Source organism: Melanostigma gelatinosum (assembly GCF_949748355.1).
Source record: "Melanostigma gelatinosum genome assembly, chromosome: 9".
Taxonomy (NCBI): Eukaryota; Metazoa; Chordata; class Actinopteri; order Perciformes; family Zoarcidae; genus Melanostigma; species Melanostigma gelatinosum.
The window spans coordinates 15,364,565-15,381,687 of NC_136642.1; the positions used below are offsets into that span (position 1 = coordinate 15,364,565).

The 17,123-nt window shown below is 41.2% G+C and overlaps 2 protein-coding genes across 3 annotated transcripts; one reads left to right on the plus strand and one right to left on the minus strand.

The window, feature by feature from the left end:
• Nucleotides 1–1,106: 1,106 nt before the first annotated feature.
• Nucleotides 1,107–13,959, minus strand: LOC306781823 (carboxypeptidase Q-like). The gene is made up of 11 exons (XM_079274863.1): nt 13,817–13,959; nt 12,993–13,143; nt 12,231–12,446; nt 11,980–12,096; nt 11,684–11,891; nt 11,383–11,590; nt 8,165–8,276; nt 7,555–7,646; nt 7,001–7,096; nt 6,390–6,495; nt 1,107–2,259 (listed from the first exon to the last, which is right to left on the minus strand). The coding sequence occupies exons 2-11, from the start codon at nt 13,141–13,143 to the stop codon at nt 2,099–2,101; spliced, it is 1,467 nt and encodes a 488-aa protein (XP_079130989.1). The 5' UTR covers nt 13,817–13,959; the 3' UTR covers nt 1,107–2,098.
• Nucleotides 2,971–5,792, plus strand: LOC306781824 (uncharacterized protein). 2 transcript variants are annotated; one of them, XM_079274864.1, is made up of 3 exons: nt 2,971–3,241; nt 4,403–4,589; nt 4,704–5,792. In XM_079274864.1, the coding sequence occupies exons 1-3, from the start codon at nt 2,987–2,989 to the stop codon at nt 4,856–4,858; spliced, it is 597 nt and encodes a 198-aa protein (XP_079130990.1). In that variant the 5' UTR covers nt 2,971–2,986; the 3' UTR covers nt 4,859–5,792. The 2 variants fall into 2 exon arrangements, 1 of the variants encoding a protein (XP_079130990.1); XR_013772235.1 differs by lacking the exon at nt 2,971–3,241 and adding an exon at nt 3,476–3,582.
• Nucleotides 13,960–17,123: the final 3,164 nt, after the last annotated feature.

Genomic DNA, 17,123 nt, shown 5'->3' on the forward strand with positions numbered 1-17,123 from the left:
TCATAATCACAGTAGTGGGTTTTTTTCAGTCTCGGTTTTCTGTGATTAACCCGAGTTGGGCAATTTTTCATTTCCAACAAGAAAATGCAGCAACAAACTTACCAGGCGCTGCACTGGAGGTTGTCCACAAGGTGGTGGCCTACGCTGATATATTCAGTATGATCTCCACACAGTGACTGCATTAAACAGTATGTGCTGCTCACGATGTTTGTTCTGTACCGAATTCAAAGGTCAATTACTTGTAACGCAGAAAACGAGATCATTAACAGAATCACATACATGCACAGCCTAAACTTACATGAAAGGCTGGCGCTCATTCCGTTTGTGAAAAACCAAGAGCCTGTTAACTCCACCTAAATGCATTTATTTGATCTGTATTCAACATGTATATATCTATATATTTTCAAAAACACATACACAAAACAAAGTTGTGATTTATCTGGTTCATATATTCAAGATAATAAAAGGCGACGCAGAAATAATGGTGAGGAACGTTCATTTACTTAATTCGGTCTTCTCAGGATTTCTACATAAGGCCTTTTGAGAATTGGGTTGCGATGCCTTGTCGCCATAGATTGTGTCGGTGGTGCATGTGTGTGACTCAGAGTGTTAAACATCCACAGACTGTGTTTCTTCACGAACATTACCGTCTGTGTGTGAATCAGCATTACTGACACACGAGAAGAGCTCGACAGACACAGGCTTGTTTCAACACAGACGTGATCCTGCTCACACACATCTGTGCTTCAAAAACGACTTCATCTGCATTGACTGACTGAGTCACCCTGACATCACCCCTCGGGGTGCCGACTTATCAGTTCAGTGGGTAGAGATCCCAGCTGTGTCTGTGTGTGTTTGTTTTTGCTGCATTGGTCAGCATGGCGCCCCAAAATGACTCTTTACTTCCTGTCCTCATCTGTGTGATCGCTGCTCTTTTCTTCACCTCCTGTGTTCCTCTTTCCTCTCTTTCTCCGTTCCATGGAGTAGATGCGTATGTCTCATTTGTCATCATCTTCCTCTTTCTTCCGTCACATAAGCTACATGATCAGCAACATTCAAACTATTACAGCAGAAGACCAGATGGGAGTGACAGTGTAAAGTAATCATTGATACTTTATTGATTATTTTCAACAATGCAATTATTCTTTAAGTGTAAAATCTTACAGAACATCCTGTAAAAAATGTCCTCAGTTAAGCAGGATGAAGGCAGGAATTACACTATTTCAGACCTCTACCACAACAATCAAAGAAACACACGAAAATAGATTACAAGAAATAAAAGTTTGAAAGATGAGGTTGTTCTTCTATTCAACAATGGAAACTGACATTGGGAATTCGGACAGCTCCACTATTTCTCAACACACACACACACACACACACACACACACACACACACACACACACACACACACACACACACACACACACACACACACACACACACACACACACACACACACACACACACACACACACACACACACACACACACGAGCTCATTGGTATTGCTTGTTTGATTTTGCAGTGAATTATATTTCGGCATAAAGACGAATAGAGTAACTGAGCAAGTCCTTTATTCTCGTTCAGTGTACCAGCATTTAAAAATAAGATTTTTACAAGAAAAAGAGGACATTTCGCTCCCGTTCTAAGCATAAATGCTCTTCTCTGGTAAAAAAAAAAAATCATTAAATATGATTATCATATGAGCATGTATTGTGTTGTTTTGGGTTTTCAAACCTTTAAATGCCCCATCGTTGGTCCGGACCGAACTTTAGTTTGCTTTACATTCAAGATAGTCATGAGACAGCCCTGAGCTACATCTATTGGGTCTTTATTTAAAAACAAAAAATATTTTTCTGATTACTATTACCATGTTTTACTTTTATTTTAAAATTGATTCATGTTTAATTTACTATTATTCATCTAAAAGATTTCTTATCCAAGGACTATTCACTTTCAATATGTAAACAATGATTTCTTAAATCCGGCCATTCAATCTCAAGTTTTTATTTAAAAAGAAAAGTTGGATTTGACTGCTTTGGAATTAAAAGTGATCATCCCGTTTTCCTGTTCACTCAGCATTCTGTGTGCTAACTGGCTACCTGGGCAACATGTCCTGCAGGTCTGCCACGACATAGGCAACCACGGCCCACAATGCCGAGCAGAGGTTCATGTCTCGAGGGTCTTGAACCGACATGGTATCACCTTCACTGTGATGGAACCAGAAGTACCGACTGTCTGCCACATGGAGGCTAGCGCCTGAAGGAGGGATGGAGAAAAAGATGGAGAAAATACAATAAAAATCAAAACTGTTCAAACAATCCTGCACTCAAAGTCATTACATTGTATATGTGAACAGAAACATTATTGCATCTGGTGTAATTCTCCAGGACATTACTGTGGAAGGGGAACATGGGTCTGGCGAATACAAGGAGTGGTTAAATTCCTTTATATTACAACTCATTAAAGCTGTTGGCCTAGCATGTGGAAAATAACCAAATACTGAGAGAAGAAAGAAGTCTTTGTTTCAATAAAACGTTTTTCTAGAAAGCATTGATCATAGCATCTGGCCTCATGGTTCAATTTTACTATTGTTTGCTGGGGGAGCTTTGGGATTGTCTTGTGAAGCTACTATTTCTATGGTCAGTTTGATCTTAACCCCACATGGAGAATAAGTGCCACAGATATAACAGATACAGAGCTAAATAACAGATAACCAGGCACCATGAGGAAGATCATGTTATATGGCTGAAAGCACCAGAAAAGGCTGATGAGTGGACCTTGAATTGGATTTTTGTTTTACTGTGTTGTCAAAGATTTTTGTTTTTATCGCAAATCTAACATTTCACACTCCAGACCAGTAGGTGACGTTAAAGCAAAAACGACTGGCTATCCACGCACCAATGAAACAAGTTGAAGTGAGTTTGTTTTTAGCTTGGCTAGCTTATCCCGTATATCTAGACTGCCTTGAATCGAGCTGTCACACATGGGTCGAAAATGCGCGTATCCCGAGTGTAGAAGCACGGAGGGGTTGCACTCTTTGCCGACCAGCAGAGAGACGGCACACCGCTGGCTGCACGCAATGGGACGGGGCGACACACCCTCCGCTCCTGTTTACGTGTGCAACCTCCACTTTACGCGCGAGTGCTTCTCCAACTATGCAGAGGTGGAGATGGGATTCAAAAAGCAGCTTCACCTCAATCTCGATGCTGTCCCTAACCCCGCGACAGTGGTCACACAGGTGAGTAACACCAACACCCAGAACACGTGAAAATAAGGACATCAAATACGATACAAGCCTCTCTGGTCAACTCTTTACAATTAGTTTCCATCATCATTTGATTTCAGGAGGGGGATTAGATGTTATAAGACCAATCACTCGTTTAATGAGTCAGTCTAACGTCGTTTTCTGTCCACTCCGATGTGGTTTTTATACTCTAGCTCTAAAAGTGGCCGATGGTGTGGCTCTGTGGTTCAGCGATCCCGATCCATGGAGTGGGATGCCGCTGCTGTTCCACCTCATGGACCGCTTCCTAACAGCAGTGCCAATGACTTGGTTTCACGACAAGTGCTGCCGTAAATGTATTTTTTTTTTTTCAATTCAATGCTTTTGAAATTACTACAAAGTAATTTCATACTTGCTGATGTACCTTGGAGCAAATAGTAGAGCTTTTGTTAGCCAGGCCGAAAGAGAAGCAATTAAGTGAATGTCTCCGAGATGTCGGGGTCATTCTCCCATACAGACCAGGTGTCTGTTCTGGGAGGATTTGGGAGGAAGCTATGCTGGAATTACGCTTCAAAAATCATACAATTTTAAGTATCATTAATGTTTGTTTGCCAAAGAGCTCATTATCTACAATATTCAAAAAATTCTGCTTTTTCTTGAGGGAACCAATAGGATGATGTATTTTTTTGTAGGCCGGGTTTAATGAAGCTAAATATTTGTGACTGATTTATCTGTTGTGCTCGGGGATGGGAGACAGGATGGGAGACACTTTGTTGACTTGGGTCTTTTCATGTCATTTGTTGTTAATAACATCAATTTACATCCTTTAACGAGGTTGGCGGTTCAATCCAAAAGTGTCATTGAGCGAGAAACTGAACTCCAAGTTGCTCCCCGCGTGCTTTACAGCAGCTCACTGCCCCTAAATGCTAAGAATGGGCTTAAATGCAGAGGTCAAATTGCATGTATGTACCTGTACATGACGATTGAAATAAAGAATATACCGTCTTGTGTGCACTATCCACTTTGCTGCTGTGATCCTGTGAATTCCCCCACTGCGGGACTAATAAAGGATTATCTTATTTTATGGTTTTAGAAGCCATGTTAAAGAAAAAAGTTGTTTAAAATATTTGTGAGGATTGATGCATAAAGGTCGCTGTTCCCTGTGTTGCTGTTTAGGGCACAGTGGACAGTTCCTGTCGAATTTTGCCTGCTGTAAGACACGTGGCGTCCCAGACTGACCCCCCAGAGAACATATCAGTCGGCACACAGCCATCAATGGAAGCTCTGACTGACCCTCCAGGGAGAAGATCAGTCGGCACACAGCTATCCAGGAAAACTCTGCAGAATCGCTTTCGAAGTACAGGTTTGTAGTCTGACATATCGAGTTGTACATTCAATTTTCTTCAGCTTTTACTTACAGTAAGGGTAAGTGTGCTCGACTGACAGAATTACTGATTTCTTTGTCGGTGCATTGAAGCTACCCAGGCGAGAGTGCCTAGCAGAGATTGTGGCATGTGCACCCTCACCTTCCCCTTGGACAGTCCACTCCTGTTACTGCAACCAACTATAGTAAAGAGACCATCCAAGAGACCTCGACTCAGCCTTACAGACGAGGACGAAGGGCCTTCATAACGTAGCTGGTGCTTCATGAACCAGAGGATTCAACTGTCACCGTCGGGTTAACAGCTGTTATTTTCTTTCTTACCCACAAATCTCTTCATGGAGAGGAGTTAGTGAATGACAGATTATTAAATGGAACAATTAACTTCTGAAAACTTGAGGAAGGCACCAAGTTGTCAGCGGCTCGATTGGAGTTGTTTAATATTAAGACAACTGAACATCTTTAGGCAACTAATTATCCTGTTGAGTTGTTGGGGATGCGTTTGTGGACCGCTTGGCTGAACGTTGGAATATTTTTGTGTTCTTTTATGTCTTCAGTTCCTCTTCCACAAGTTATACCACATTGTCTTTCTGACTACAGTGCAATTTCACTTCTACTAAAACTATAAAGAGTTATGGAGAAGATGTTTGGACTACGTAAAAGATAGAAAGAGCAGATAACCGTTTAAAAATGAGGCAAACTTCTATGGCTTGGTGCAGTTTCTTGTCGTCACTGCTAAACAAGGGATGGTACCTTAACATTAATAGTGGAACAGGTGAAGACATCAGTGAAGTCTTTGATATTTAACAGAAAAGGATACTTGGGTTGATAACAATACTGGCCAGTAGATGGAAAGTAAATCATTTGACAGGAAGGTCCAGTTTCAGCTCTGCAAGCTTCTTCTACAGTAACAAGTTGGTTCATTTACAGTATACATCATGTCGAACATGTAGAAGAAACGGGAACTAAAAGTGAGAAAAAAAAGTCACACTCATTTATTGTGTGAAGCTACTGGTAATATGTGTGAGAATGACTGCGGAGCAGGCCAGCATGAAAACTGTAATTTCCTTGTTGACTAGAAAACTGTCAGCAGCCTCAAGCTGGGTCCTATCGTACTGTTTTCATTGTTCAACCATCTACGTATGGAGGTGTCTTTTTTTTATCTGAAAAAATATGAAAACATACAGCTTCAGTGGACGTGTTGTAATAAAACTAATTTCTGTTATACTGATTATGTGCCGTTATTTCGATTGAATTATTTATGTAGGAGTAGTAGTAGCATTTAGTTCAGATATTTAGTGGTGTTTCTTGTGTTTACAGACCTATAATGTGTACAATAGGTCCAATTCTCAGGGCCCTCTTCCAAACAGTGTCGAAGTGAAATAAACCAAAGTTACCCTTTAAGTGTAGCTTAAAGGGTAACTTGGTGACTGTGAAAATGTAACTATGATGTTATGGCTTCATTCAGTCGCTCACCTTACTGCTGAACTAGAAGTATGTTTCAATTCTGATTTTGATGAAATTCCACATAAAGTGGATATCTGCCCCCACTTCTCCATTCTCCACAGTATTATGTTCATAGTTCATCAAAATGAGGATGTGATTCTGTTTACACGGCCCTTTCACACAAAAACGAGAAGGTATTAACACCAGAACCACGGACATAAGGTTACTAATGATGAGTTCCTTCCTATTTCAAGTGTCTCACTTTGCTCAATTGTCCCGTCATGGACATGTGTTGCTCGTTGCAGACAGACAGAGAAGACCATTGATTCGACCGACCTGGTACTCCTGCCTGCATCAACGGGGAGATGTCCGTCCCTTCTCCGTGTGCCTCCAGTTTGGTCGTATTAATGGGAGCCAACAGTTTGACCACCTCTGCCATGACCTGTTGATCCAGACACAGTCTAGTCGCTTCTCAGCTCATCACACAGTCTGTTAATATGCCAGCGTTTTTTAAACATGGCTCAACATTGTTTAAAGTATTGTAATTCCAAAATGCATTGTCTTATTGTTGCATTACAGGGCCTTTGTAATTCAGACACCAGGCTATAACCACATGGTAAACATTCAGTGTCACAACCTCAGAATGTATATTTTATGTGGATAAGCATGGATTTTATGCTTTTAAATGTGATTTAAATGCTCAACAGAGACCGTAGGTTACTTCGGTTAAATGTTGTGATGAGATTAAAATGTCCAATCTAGGAAGCAATGGTCTGAATGTAGGTGTAATGTGAAGTAAGGAGTAGATGGAGGAAATACAGCACATTCTCTGGACTGACGCCACCTTGTAGAGTCTGTGCTTTGTAGACTTCAGACTTTTATATGCAAGCCTGAATAAATACTGGTAATTGTGTGACAGTGCGTTGTTTTGTTTTTTTGAATCCTACCTTTCGTGCTGCATCACTGCCAGTAAACTGCAGAGCCACCGGGGCAAATGTCCCCAAATCAGACTCCATGACCAGGTCAAAGTTGGACATGTTCACCTGGGTGTGGAGAGGAAGAAGAGAAAAGACAGCGCAGATAGGAGATGTGAAAGGCCAAGAGAGAGCATGGACAGACAAAAAAACAATCATCCAAACAAGTTGTTTGATTGAAAACAATACAAGCTTCAGTCCATGGAAACTGTGAGCCACTCTTCATACAAGGAGGTGAGTCATACACACATACTAACCACTAGGAGTTGCTGGTACAGCTGCCTTGACTGACTGAGGCATTGTACGTTCCTATGTTGTAAGAACTAGACAGTCCATGGGGAGTGTATTTTATTATGGGCCGTGGGCTGGTAGGCCATCAAAGCTCTAAGCAAGCTGATTTGCTATTCAGATCCTTTGCACAAACAAAAAGTCTGTCCAGATCACTGGAAGTACATTTCTACACTGCTATACTATATACGCTGACAGTGTGGTCTGACCCTTCTAGCGTCTTACTAGCAGGACAGTACCTTGTGTCGATTGTAGTACTGAAGCGCTCCGACTCCACCTTGCTCTTCAGCGGTCCACAGCACAGTCCGCAAAGTTCTCCTCGGACGCAAACCTGGAAACACACAAAGACTCAAATAAAACTACAAAACAAAGATGAACAGAAAGAGAGAGATTACAGCTCCTATTAACAAATGACACAACTGTCATGTATAGTGATGACAATGATCTTTACAACTTGTAACACTAAAGTTTACTGTATTCCTGACTACAACTGTATCCCCGGACCTGGTGCTCTTAGTTGGATGAACCTAGCACTGTAGGCTTATTCAGGTGCATTATTCTGTCCACAACAGTACTGTACTGTTTATCAGAGCCCGTTTCCCATATATATAAAAAGATATAAAAAGATTGTTTTTCTCAGTAAAGTAAACGGGTTACATAAAGCTAAATAATTAAGTCAATAATTGACTTGACATTGTTTGTTTTTGAGCTTGTGTAAGCTTGCTGCTGTCTGTATACTCTTTACCCATTTCTACTGCATGTAAATGTGTCTTGCTGAGGAAGTTCATCTGTGCGGCGTCATAAACTGTATACGTGTGTGTATACACGGTATGTATGTGTCTGTATTACCCAAGTCTTTGATGAGTGACAGGGCCTCCCAGGAAATCATGGCTCCACCTCCGTCATCCATGGCGCCTTGGCCCACATCCCAACTGTCCAAATGGCCGCTCAGTAAGACGACCTAGCGGATAGGACAGATAAAGAGACACAAACGTAGATATTAGAGACTGTGGTGGGACACTTTTGTTGGGTGCGTTTCCGTGCAACTTGAGCATTTGTCTGATCTGGAGCGTGAAGTGTGAGAGAATAGGATCAGATAACGCTCTCTGACCCCGTGTCTCGCCGCACACAAACACAATATGCATCAAATGTGACTCAGTATCTATAATAATAAAAAAATATCAGCAAGGACAGACAAACTTATAAAAACAGGAAAACAAAGAAACAAAAGTACACAGTTCAGAGTGTTATCGCCGTTTCCAGGAATTGTAAGGAGTGGGATTCCCGTCAGTAGAATGATCCCGACCTTATGTTCCAGGTTACAAAACATTTCTGCCAAGCATAGTCAGGAGAAAGACCCAAAGGCCACATTCCAGTAAATGTGTCTCTTCTTATATATCAGAAATCCTCATTTAGATTATTTGTTTTACATAATTAAAGCAATTGGATTGTTTATTAAAAACAACAATCGTATTAACATTTGTGAAATGTGTAGTCTACACACCTAAATACTTTTAGCATGACGTAGGAATACATCAGCTGGGAATATAAGACACATAGGTATGGTGCTGTGTGCAAGATCCACTGAAGTGGTCTTGCAAAACCAGAAATATCCACCTCTACATCAATTTCCACAAACATGCTGGGTTTCTCCATGTCTGGGTTTATCCCAGGTTACAGCATGCATCAGGGATTTTACAATGAACACACTGTGCAGACCACCTGCAGTGTTGAAATATCAGGTTCATCAGGATTCATTTACGTTGAAACTCATAAAAAACAACTTTGGTTATTTCTCTGTTGTAGTGTAATTGTTACATTGGTTGACCCTGTTCACTTTGTATTATTACGCTGTCCCTCTTTCTACTGAGAGCCACCTGACTCGTCTTTTTACAATGTGTTGACAGTGGGGACAACTCAGCATGTTGTAGTTTACATGTTTAAATCATGAGAGATCAACAAAGGATGTAAAGGATGTCTAGATGTGGTTCAGTGACATGTAGTTTAGATGGGAATAAAACCAAACGTTTTCTTACCCAACGCACACTGATATTTATGATCGTTACGCGTCCCGACCACTGTCAAGCAACATGATTTGCATTTTAGCCGTAACTATCAACAGAAAGCCTACACCAGGACATGGTAGATTTAAAAAGGTAACATTTTCATTAAAAAACAAAACAAAAAAAGAACGGAAGATGTAGAAGTCGAGTGGGTGGAAAAAAATCCGAGCAACTCATCCACTCTGAGTGGCTCTGAAAGGCTAAACTGCAGAAATGACTCACTGTACCTCAAATGTACATCTATCTATGAATGTGGGCACATGTACAGACACACACCAACCACAACTGCTGCTACAGCACAAAGTCACAGAGAAATGATGTCAACCATGTCATGCGTTTCACTTCCCTTTTCTATAATGAGCGACCGAACGTTGGTTCCCAGATCAGAATAGTAACACAGTTTACGCCTGCGGTGTTCCTCTAATCCGAGTCTCCTTGCTAATTATTCAGTTGGCTCCTCCACAAATTAAACCAAAGAGGCTGTTGTTGTAAAGAAGAACATCGTTCACTTAAATAACATGCACTGGGAACTGCTGAAACATATTGGACACAGTACCATACAAACTAATCTTGTGTTTGGCCATCTTGGACAATAATGTTTGGATGTGATGTATTTGCAGGCTCCAGAGGGAGCTGTGAGAGAGTAAAGGCTGACACACACACACACACACACACACACACTCCGGGGAATTTCCCAATGCAAACGCCATCTACCTACATCAAACAACACAACATATCTTGTCCGATATTACAGAACGCCTCTGTCCCAAATGCAATACACACACTTCCTGAACAACAATACGAACGCCCACACTCAAGGCAACCTCCCCCTATATACAGCCATGATTCACAAAGAACACTGTGGAAATTCCACTCAGGAAATGGAAAATGTTAAATCATTTTTGGTCAAGTCTGACAAGAAGCTTCTCCGTCACTTTCTTGCTACAGTACGTTTCCCACAGGTTGTACCACTCATCTTAATAAAACGGTGCGGATCAAGTTTTCAACTAGGACATGCTAGTTCAACCAGACTGGGGGTCTCTCCCTGTGGACAGGAAGTGTTGGCCCTGCTCAAAGTTAAATCTCCCCCTCTAGTTCTAACTGTGTATCCACATCTGTAACATGTGCACCGTGTGCCTGTGCTCATCATGCCACATCTGGTAGCCTGAACCCACTGCACTGTTTCAGCCCTGCCCACTCAATGACAGAAACATTAGTGGGTATATGGTATCATACGGCCTCTTCGACAAACGGAGTGGCATGCATTTGGAGATTAGCAGCACCTTGTCTGTTTGTCAGGTCCTACCTGCGAAACGTGTCTAGGTCCATACCCACACGTGTGCTGAGGACCTGTGTGTGACATCGTGTGACACTGCACTGCATAACTGCAAGTTGGGTCAGGTGATGTGTTTGCTCTGTGCACTGCACGCTGGAATCAGTTTTATTGTACTGGCTTATTGTAATGTATTTAACAAATGTCATATGGTCAGAGTTTGGGCATTAATGAAAATAGGAAGCCAAGGTGGAGACATTTCTTGGGAATTTTCTAAATCAGTTGAAATCTTCTATTTTTACTTTTCTTTTCAAAACAATCCAAAAATCATAATTAACAGATTCATATTTCGTTTACACAATGCTGTCTTTCCACATGAATATAATTATACAGACTAACGGAAAGGGATATTTCTGAGAGCCTCAGCACTTCTTTGGAAAGATTAGATCACACAAACATAAAACTGTGGAGTCGGCTAAAAGAGGTACACGATTATTTCCTTGTCCCACCCAACCGAGGAAAAAAGAGAGAATGACTAATTAAGAAAGAAAAACACGAACTCAATAATAACTGTTTCCAGGACAACTGTTTCCCATACAATTAATTTGAAAGTCCAACCCTAAAAAGAATTGCCCTAACACTAAAAGACTGGAGAGAGACTGTTGCATGATAAGAAACAGAGGTAGATGAATCAGACAGGCATGTGTCTGTGATGGGGGCATGCGGTCTACCTGCTCAGGGTGTTGCCAGCCTGTTATCTCAGCCACTGTGTTGAAGGAGTCAGCATCTGGCAGAGTCTTGGCTCCCATTGAGAGTCTGACCACGATCCTCTGCCCTCTCTGTGCCATACGCCACATTAGCTCAGCATCCTCCACAGTGATACAGGCTGAAGGGATGCGCTTCACTCCATCTTGGTAGTCCTGCAAACCTGTGTGGGGACTAGAAACAAACGACGAATGGATCTTTTGATTAAACACTCATTACACCAGAGACATTTTCAGACTTTTTCTGGATGGATTGATGGATGGATACCTGTTAATAGAGAATGGCGTAATAGATCGAATGAGTGTGGCCACAGCTCCCACTTTGGCTGCTTCAGAGGCGCCATAAGCGCGGTAAGCCACCGTCTCCCCGTAGCTAACAAATGGTTGGTTAAAGACCACAATCCTCGCTGTGGCCTCGCTGGCTCTATTCTTCAGCTCCTCAAAAGACTGAACCACCAACACCTCTGCCTCGATACCTTGAGAGATAAGAGCAAGACATGGAGGAGTTAAAAGGAGGTGGACGACAAGCATTACAATTTATTTTATATATAGTATGGTCTTTACCCTCAGGTGGTGTCCCTACACTGCTGCCCAGTCCCAGTATAGCCAGACTTTTGACTCTGGGTGCAATCATTTCTGCACTCTCCTTCCCTCTCACCCAATGTGGGATTTTGACTGGCTCTGGAGAAGAAAAGGTGGACAAAGGACACAAAAACCAAAACACTGCAGCATCCCTTAATTTGTGAAAAGAATATCCTCATTGCACAATTATCATGTCTTGCATCTAAGCGAGACAGATAACAAGGCATACTCACCTAAATGTACGTCCAACCCATCCTGTGCCATAGCATTGTACATGTATTTGATAGCCATCTCCAGGTCGTGTGAGCCACTCACACGGTTCCCGATGGTGTCGGTGAAGTCGGCCAGCCGGCTGTGAGAGCGGTTCTGGGCAGCTCCAAACACAGCCAGGTCAATGATCTGTTTGGCCACATCAGCGTAGCCTGCGACCTCTGCAGCCATTGTTGAGACTGGATTCACACACACCACACAGAAACACTCAAAAAAGGAACTCAGGGTTTGTATCCAAATCTTCTTTTTTTGTCTTTTACCCTTGTAGCAAAACATTAAAATGAGTAAATACATTGTCTTTGTCACTTGAGTGAATACAGTAAATGAGGAATTAGATATACAGCCAGGCCACTATGTTATGAATATTTTTGTACGATGGCTTATGTACAAAGACCTGTCCCAAAACACAAAGTATAAATAACAGGTCAAGGAAGCAATTACAACCTACGGTGACTAATTTACATAGTGTACGTCAGCTGTAATCAAACTGAGCACAATGACTGAGTGTACACTGCATATCAATCTGCAATAAATTGACTTGTATGTGGGCGTTGTTTAATAGGTCCCTAAAGAGAGAATCACAGGATAGGTGTTTCTGTTGAACATTGGGTTCCTGTTCAACTGTTTTTCAATTCGTAAAGGCCATTCACATCCTTAGCCAGGTATTCTCTCTTCTGTTGCCTCAAGACAGTGGGTGTCTGAAGGTATAGGAGGGTATTGGTTACCTTTCCTTGCGGTATGATTGGATACATGCCCAGCTGCAGCCATTGACCTTATGGACCCAGGAGAGCGAGGGAGACAGCCACACAGAGATGACAGCATGAGGAGACACATGAAGAGGGAGAGGAGGAAGGGTGGTCCACCTTCCTGAGCCATCTGCAGAAAGAAAAACATCTATGTGATTAACAGCTACATTACAGGGGAATTCACTGGAACAAGCAGCCAGTCATTGATTGATCCAACAAGTTCTACAACAGATACTACAGTATCACTAATCTGGTGTGGTTGTGTTATCTGCAGTTTTTAAGTTAATCAACCAAGTTGTACTTTCCAAAGTAGAACTAGCTCAGTATTACCAATCTATACCAACCACCGACAATTTAATGCTGTGTAATCGCAGAGTTCACTCTAAATTAGACTATTTAATACTGCAGCATAGTTACATCACTATTGGGTGATTTTTGGCACTGACAACAAGAACATGTTTGTAGCACTGAGAGCAGAGTATCTAATGTCAACGTTACAGCTTGAACTTTAACGTCAGTGGTTGAGCTATCCACTCAAATACACCACCAAAGTTGTACTGTTTCAACAAAGTCAGCTTCAGCTTCCTCTTTTATCAGAAACTGTTGACGTTCAGAGAATCAGATCTTCATACAGACGAGCTGAGGATGGAGAGGAACTACGATCATAGAACTGGATTTAAAACCTACATTAAATATCACAAACACGAACCCTTCGGGTGAAGTTAGTGCCTTTATTATATTGTTATAATACTTATTAGTTTTGAGAGGAGCCTGTTCTGATCACAATACCAGAATATACACACCGTTTCCGTGCTCGTGATTCTCCGTGCTGTTAGTTCCGGTCCGACGGCTTTCACAATCTGTACACATTTGTAGCAGTAACATATAACCGCAGTAACCTCAGCAGACACTTACATGTTAGTGCGCCTATATGCTGAAATTCACGGTAAACGCATTCAAACGGCACAGATCGGGAGCGAGCGAAGGACTTTGCAAAGTTAGTGGAAAGATTAACGTGAGACAACATCCGGTTTCCAAAATAGAATGTCAACTAAGCGTATATACAAATTGCATTTGTGGAAATAAGATTAAATTAATTACATTAACATTAAGTATAAAACATGTTACCTGCATCTCGTGGGTTAATTGGAAAATATAACTAAATTGTGTCTTTATTCTTTGATTTGAGGGTTGCTGGAAAGATAATGAAATTGATAATATCTGGCTTACTAGGGGTGTAACGGTTCACAAAATTCACGGTTGGGGTCGGTACGATACAGTGGAGCCACGGTTCGGTACGTTTCGGTACAGTAGAAAACTATAAATGCCAGAGAAATGTACTTGATTTTAAAATATATTTATTCATTACAACTAACATCATGAAGTCATTCTTTGACTTTGAACAATGATGGAACTATACCTGAGTGACCCATCTTCTGGAGTGTCTTCTTAGCAACACATAAGCATAAAAAACAAAAACTGCTCCTTAATGTTGTGTAGTATTGTTACTTACATCTTGCTTACATCTTGTATTGTTACTTACATCTTGCAAAAGAGATTTTTAATCTCAATAGGACTACCTGGTTAAATAAAAAAATATTTTTTTATTCAAACGTATTCGGTTCGTCATGCGTACCGAACCGTGAGCCTCGTACCGAACGGTTCAATACGAATACGCGGACCGTTACACCCCTATGGCTTACTGATATGTATGTGTTCAGAACATTTCTGACCACATCCAACCAAAAATCAAACATGTTAACTGTACCAATTAAGATATTTTATGAAGTACAAACTGTGAACTGAAATTGCACCTTCAAATAGCTAATTTCTGAAATGTTTACGGTTCGATGAAAATATTCTTGACAATTTTTCCATACAATGACTGATGTATATGTGTTCAGGACATCTTTGACTCCACATGTGCCACATGGATGTGGTCAGAAATGTCCTGAACACATACATACCAGTCAGTCAGATATTAGTAATTTAATTATCTTTCCAGCAACCCTCAAATCAAAGAATAAAGACACTTCATCCACAATTTAGTTGTATTTTCCCATTAACTCACGAGATGCAGGTAACATGTTTTATACTTAATGTAAATATAAATAATTTAATCTTATTTCCACATAATGAAATTTGTATATATGCTTAGTTGACATTTTATTATGGAAACCGGATGTTGTCTCACGTAAATCTTTCCCGCTTAGTTGATATCTTATTTTGAAAACCGGATATTGTCTCACGTTAATCCCTCTGCTAACTTTGCAAAGTCCTTCACTCGCTCCCGATCTGTTCCGTTCGAATGAGTTTACCGTGAATTCCAGTGTCTGCTGAGTTGACCACGGCCAGCTGAGAGTTCTGAGAGTAACTACGATCATAAAACTTGATTTGAATCCTCCATTAAATATCAAAAACACGAACCCTTCGGGCTAAGTTAGTGCCTTAATTATAGTTGACGTTACAATACTTATTACAGTTTTGACAACATGCTCTGATCAGAATACCAGAATATACACACCGTTTCCGTGCTCGTGATTCTCCATGCTGATAGTTCCGGTCCGACAGTTTTCACAATAAAAGCACAATCTGTACAAATTTGTAGCGGTAAAATATTGTACAAATCAAACCAGTTTATGAATGACAAACCGCACAAACTTGTGTATGGTAAAATTGTATTCGTCAATTTGTTTCAAATAGTCTATTCAGATTATGAATTTGTTTACTGACACTACCACTACTTACAGCGCACAATATGTGACAATCAATGGCTTCTACAGGCCATTATCAAAACACACATTGATTAGTCCCAGAATAAGACATCGGCCCAGAACGTTTGGGTAAAATCATTACTGACTCTCAAAGCACAGCACTTAAACCAAAACATTAATCATTCAATAATTCGAATTTATGTTCACTCCTAGGAGTGACAGCACTCTGCCAATGTCCAAGTCTGTGGTTTACACACTCCATCCTCTACGTTCCTCTGCAGTCATTGAAATGCGAGAAGGGCCAGATACATGTTTACACTATTCTTACACTTATTTAAAACGTATATATACCGGAGTTCTGTTGACATTCAGCCATTTGATGTTTACTTAATGTTATGACTGTCAGTGTCTTCCTGTATTTCACCAGCCTCTTACGTCTGCCATTCGTGTTTTCTTCTCTGCATCATCAGGATTTTGAAAAACATCAGACCATTTGGCTCCATTCACATGCTGCTGGGTTGGTTTGGGTTGGTTTTTTTGCCATATTTGCAAGAGATTCTTGAGGCTGGGAGGAAATGAACAAAATGTATTCGTGTTTTTACCTGTTACTGACCCTTCAATATAGAGTGGTCTCGTGTGACGTCACAGTTTAGCTCTCGGCCATGTTGGAGTACACACAAAGCCACTGGCATGCACGGCTGAGTCGCATAACCTATCGGTGGTGAACTTTTGTGCTGTCTTTGGTTGTGGCAGCAGAGCTGATAGAGACAATAAATCATTCTTTCGTTTGCCAGCGGTCATTACACATCAAGGAAATGACACGAAGGAGCTATCCAAGCGACGTCGCGAGAAATGGCTGTCACGCATCTCTCGAGATATAAAGGAATGGAATTTGGCGTACACTAGAGTATGTGCGGATCACTTTATAAGTGGTAAGTGACTTTATTTACAAATTCGTTTGTGAACAGTATTTAATAAAGGAAATATAAATAATAATCCAGACTGGTCTCCGTCTCTAAAACTTGGACATGAGAAGGTTACCGAAGCTTCATCGGCCCGTGACAGCAGTCGGTACCAGAGACGTGTCGAGCGTGTACAACAGGCGAAACACAGAGATGCAGCCTCAGCATTGCTTGATATGAGTTTAACGTTGGATCATGCATATGACAGCCCACCAGCAGCAGAGGATGAGGACGAGGATAAGAATAACCAAGCCAACCAGACAGACCTCGGTGGGGCCACGATTGCAGCAATGCAAGCTGAGATGCAGCGCCGACTCTCGGAAAATCTGAATTTGAAAAAGGAACTTTCCGATGATAAAGGAAATATAAATGAATCCGATAGACGGGTTTATTTATTGATTTATGAAACTAGACGTATGAATTGGTTCACATGT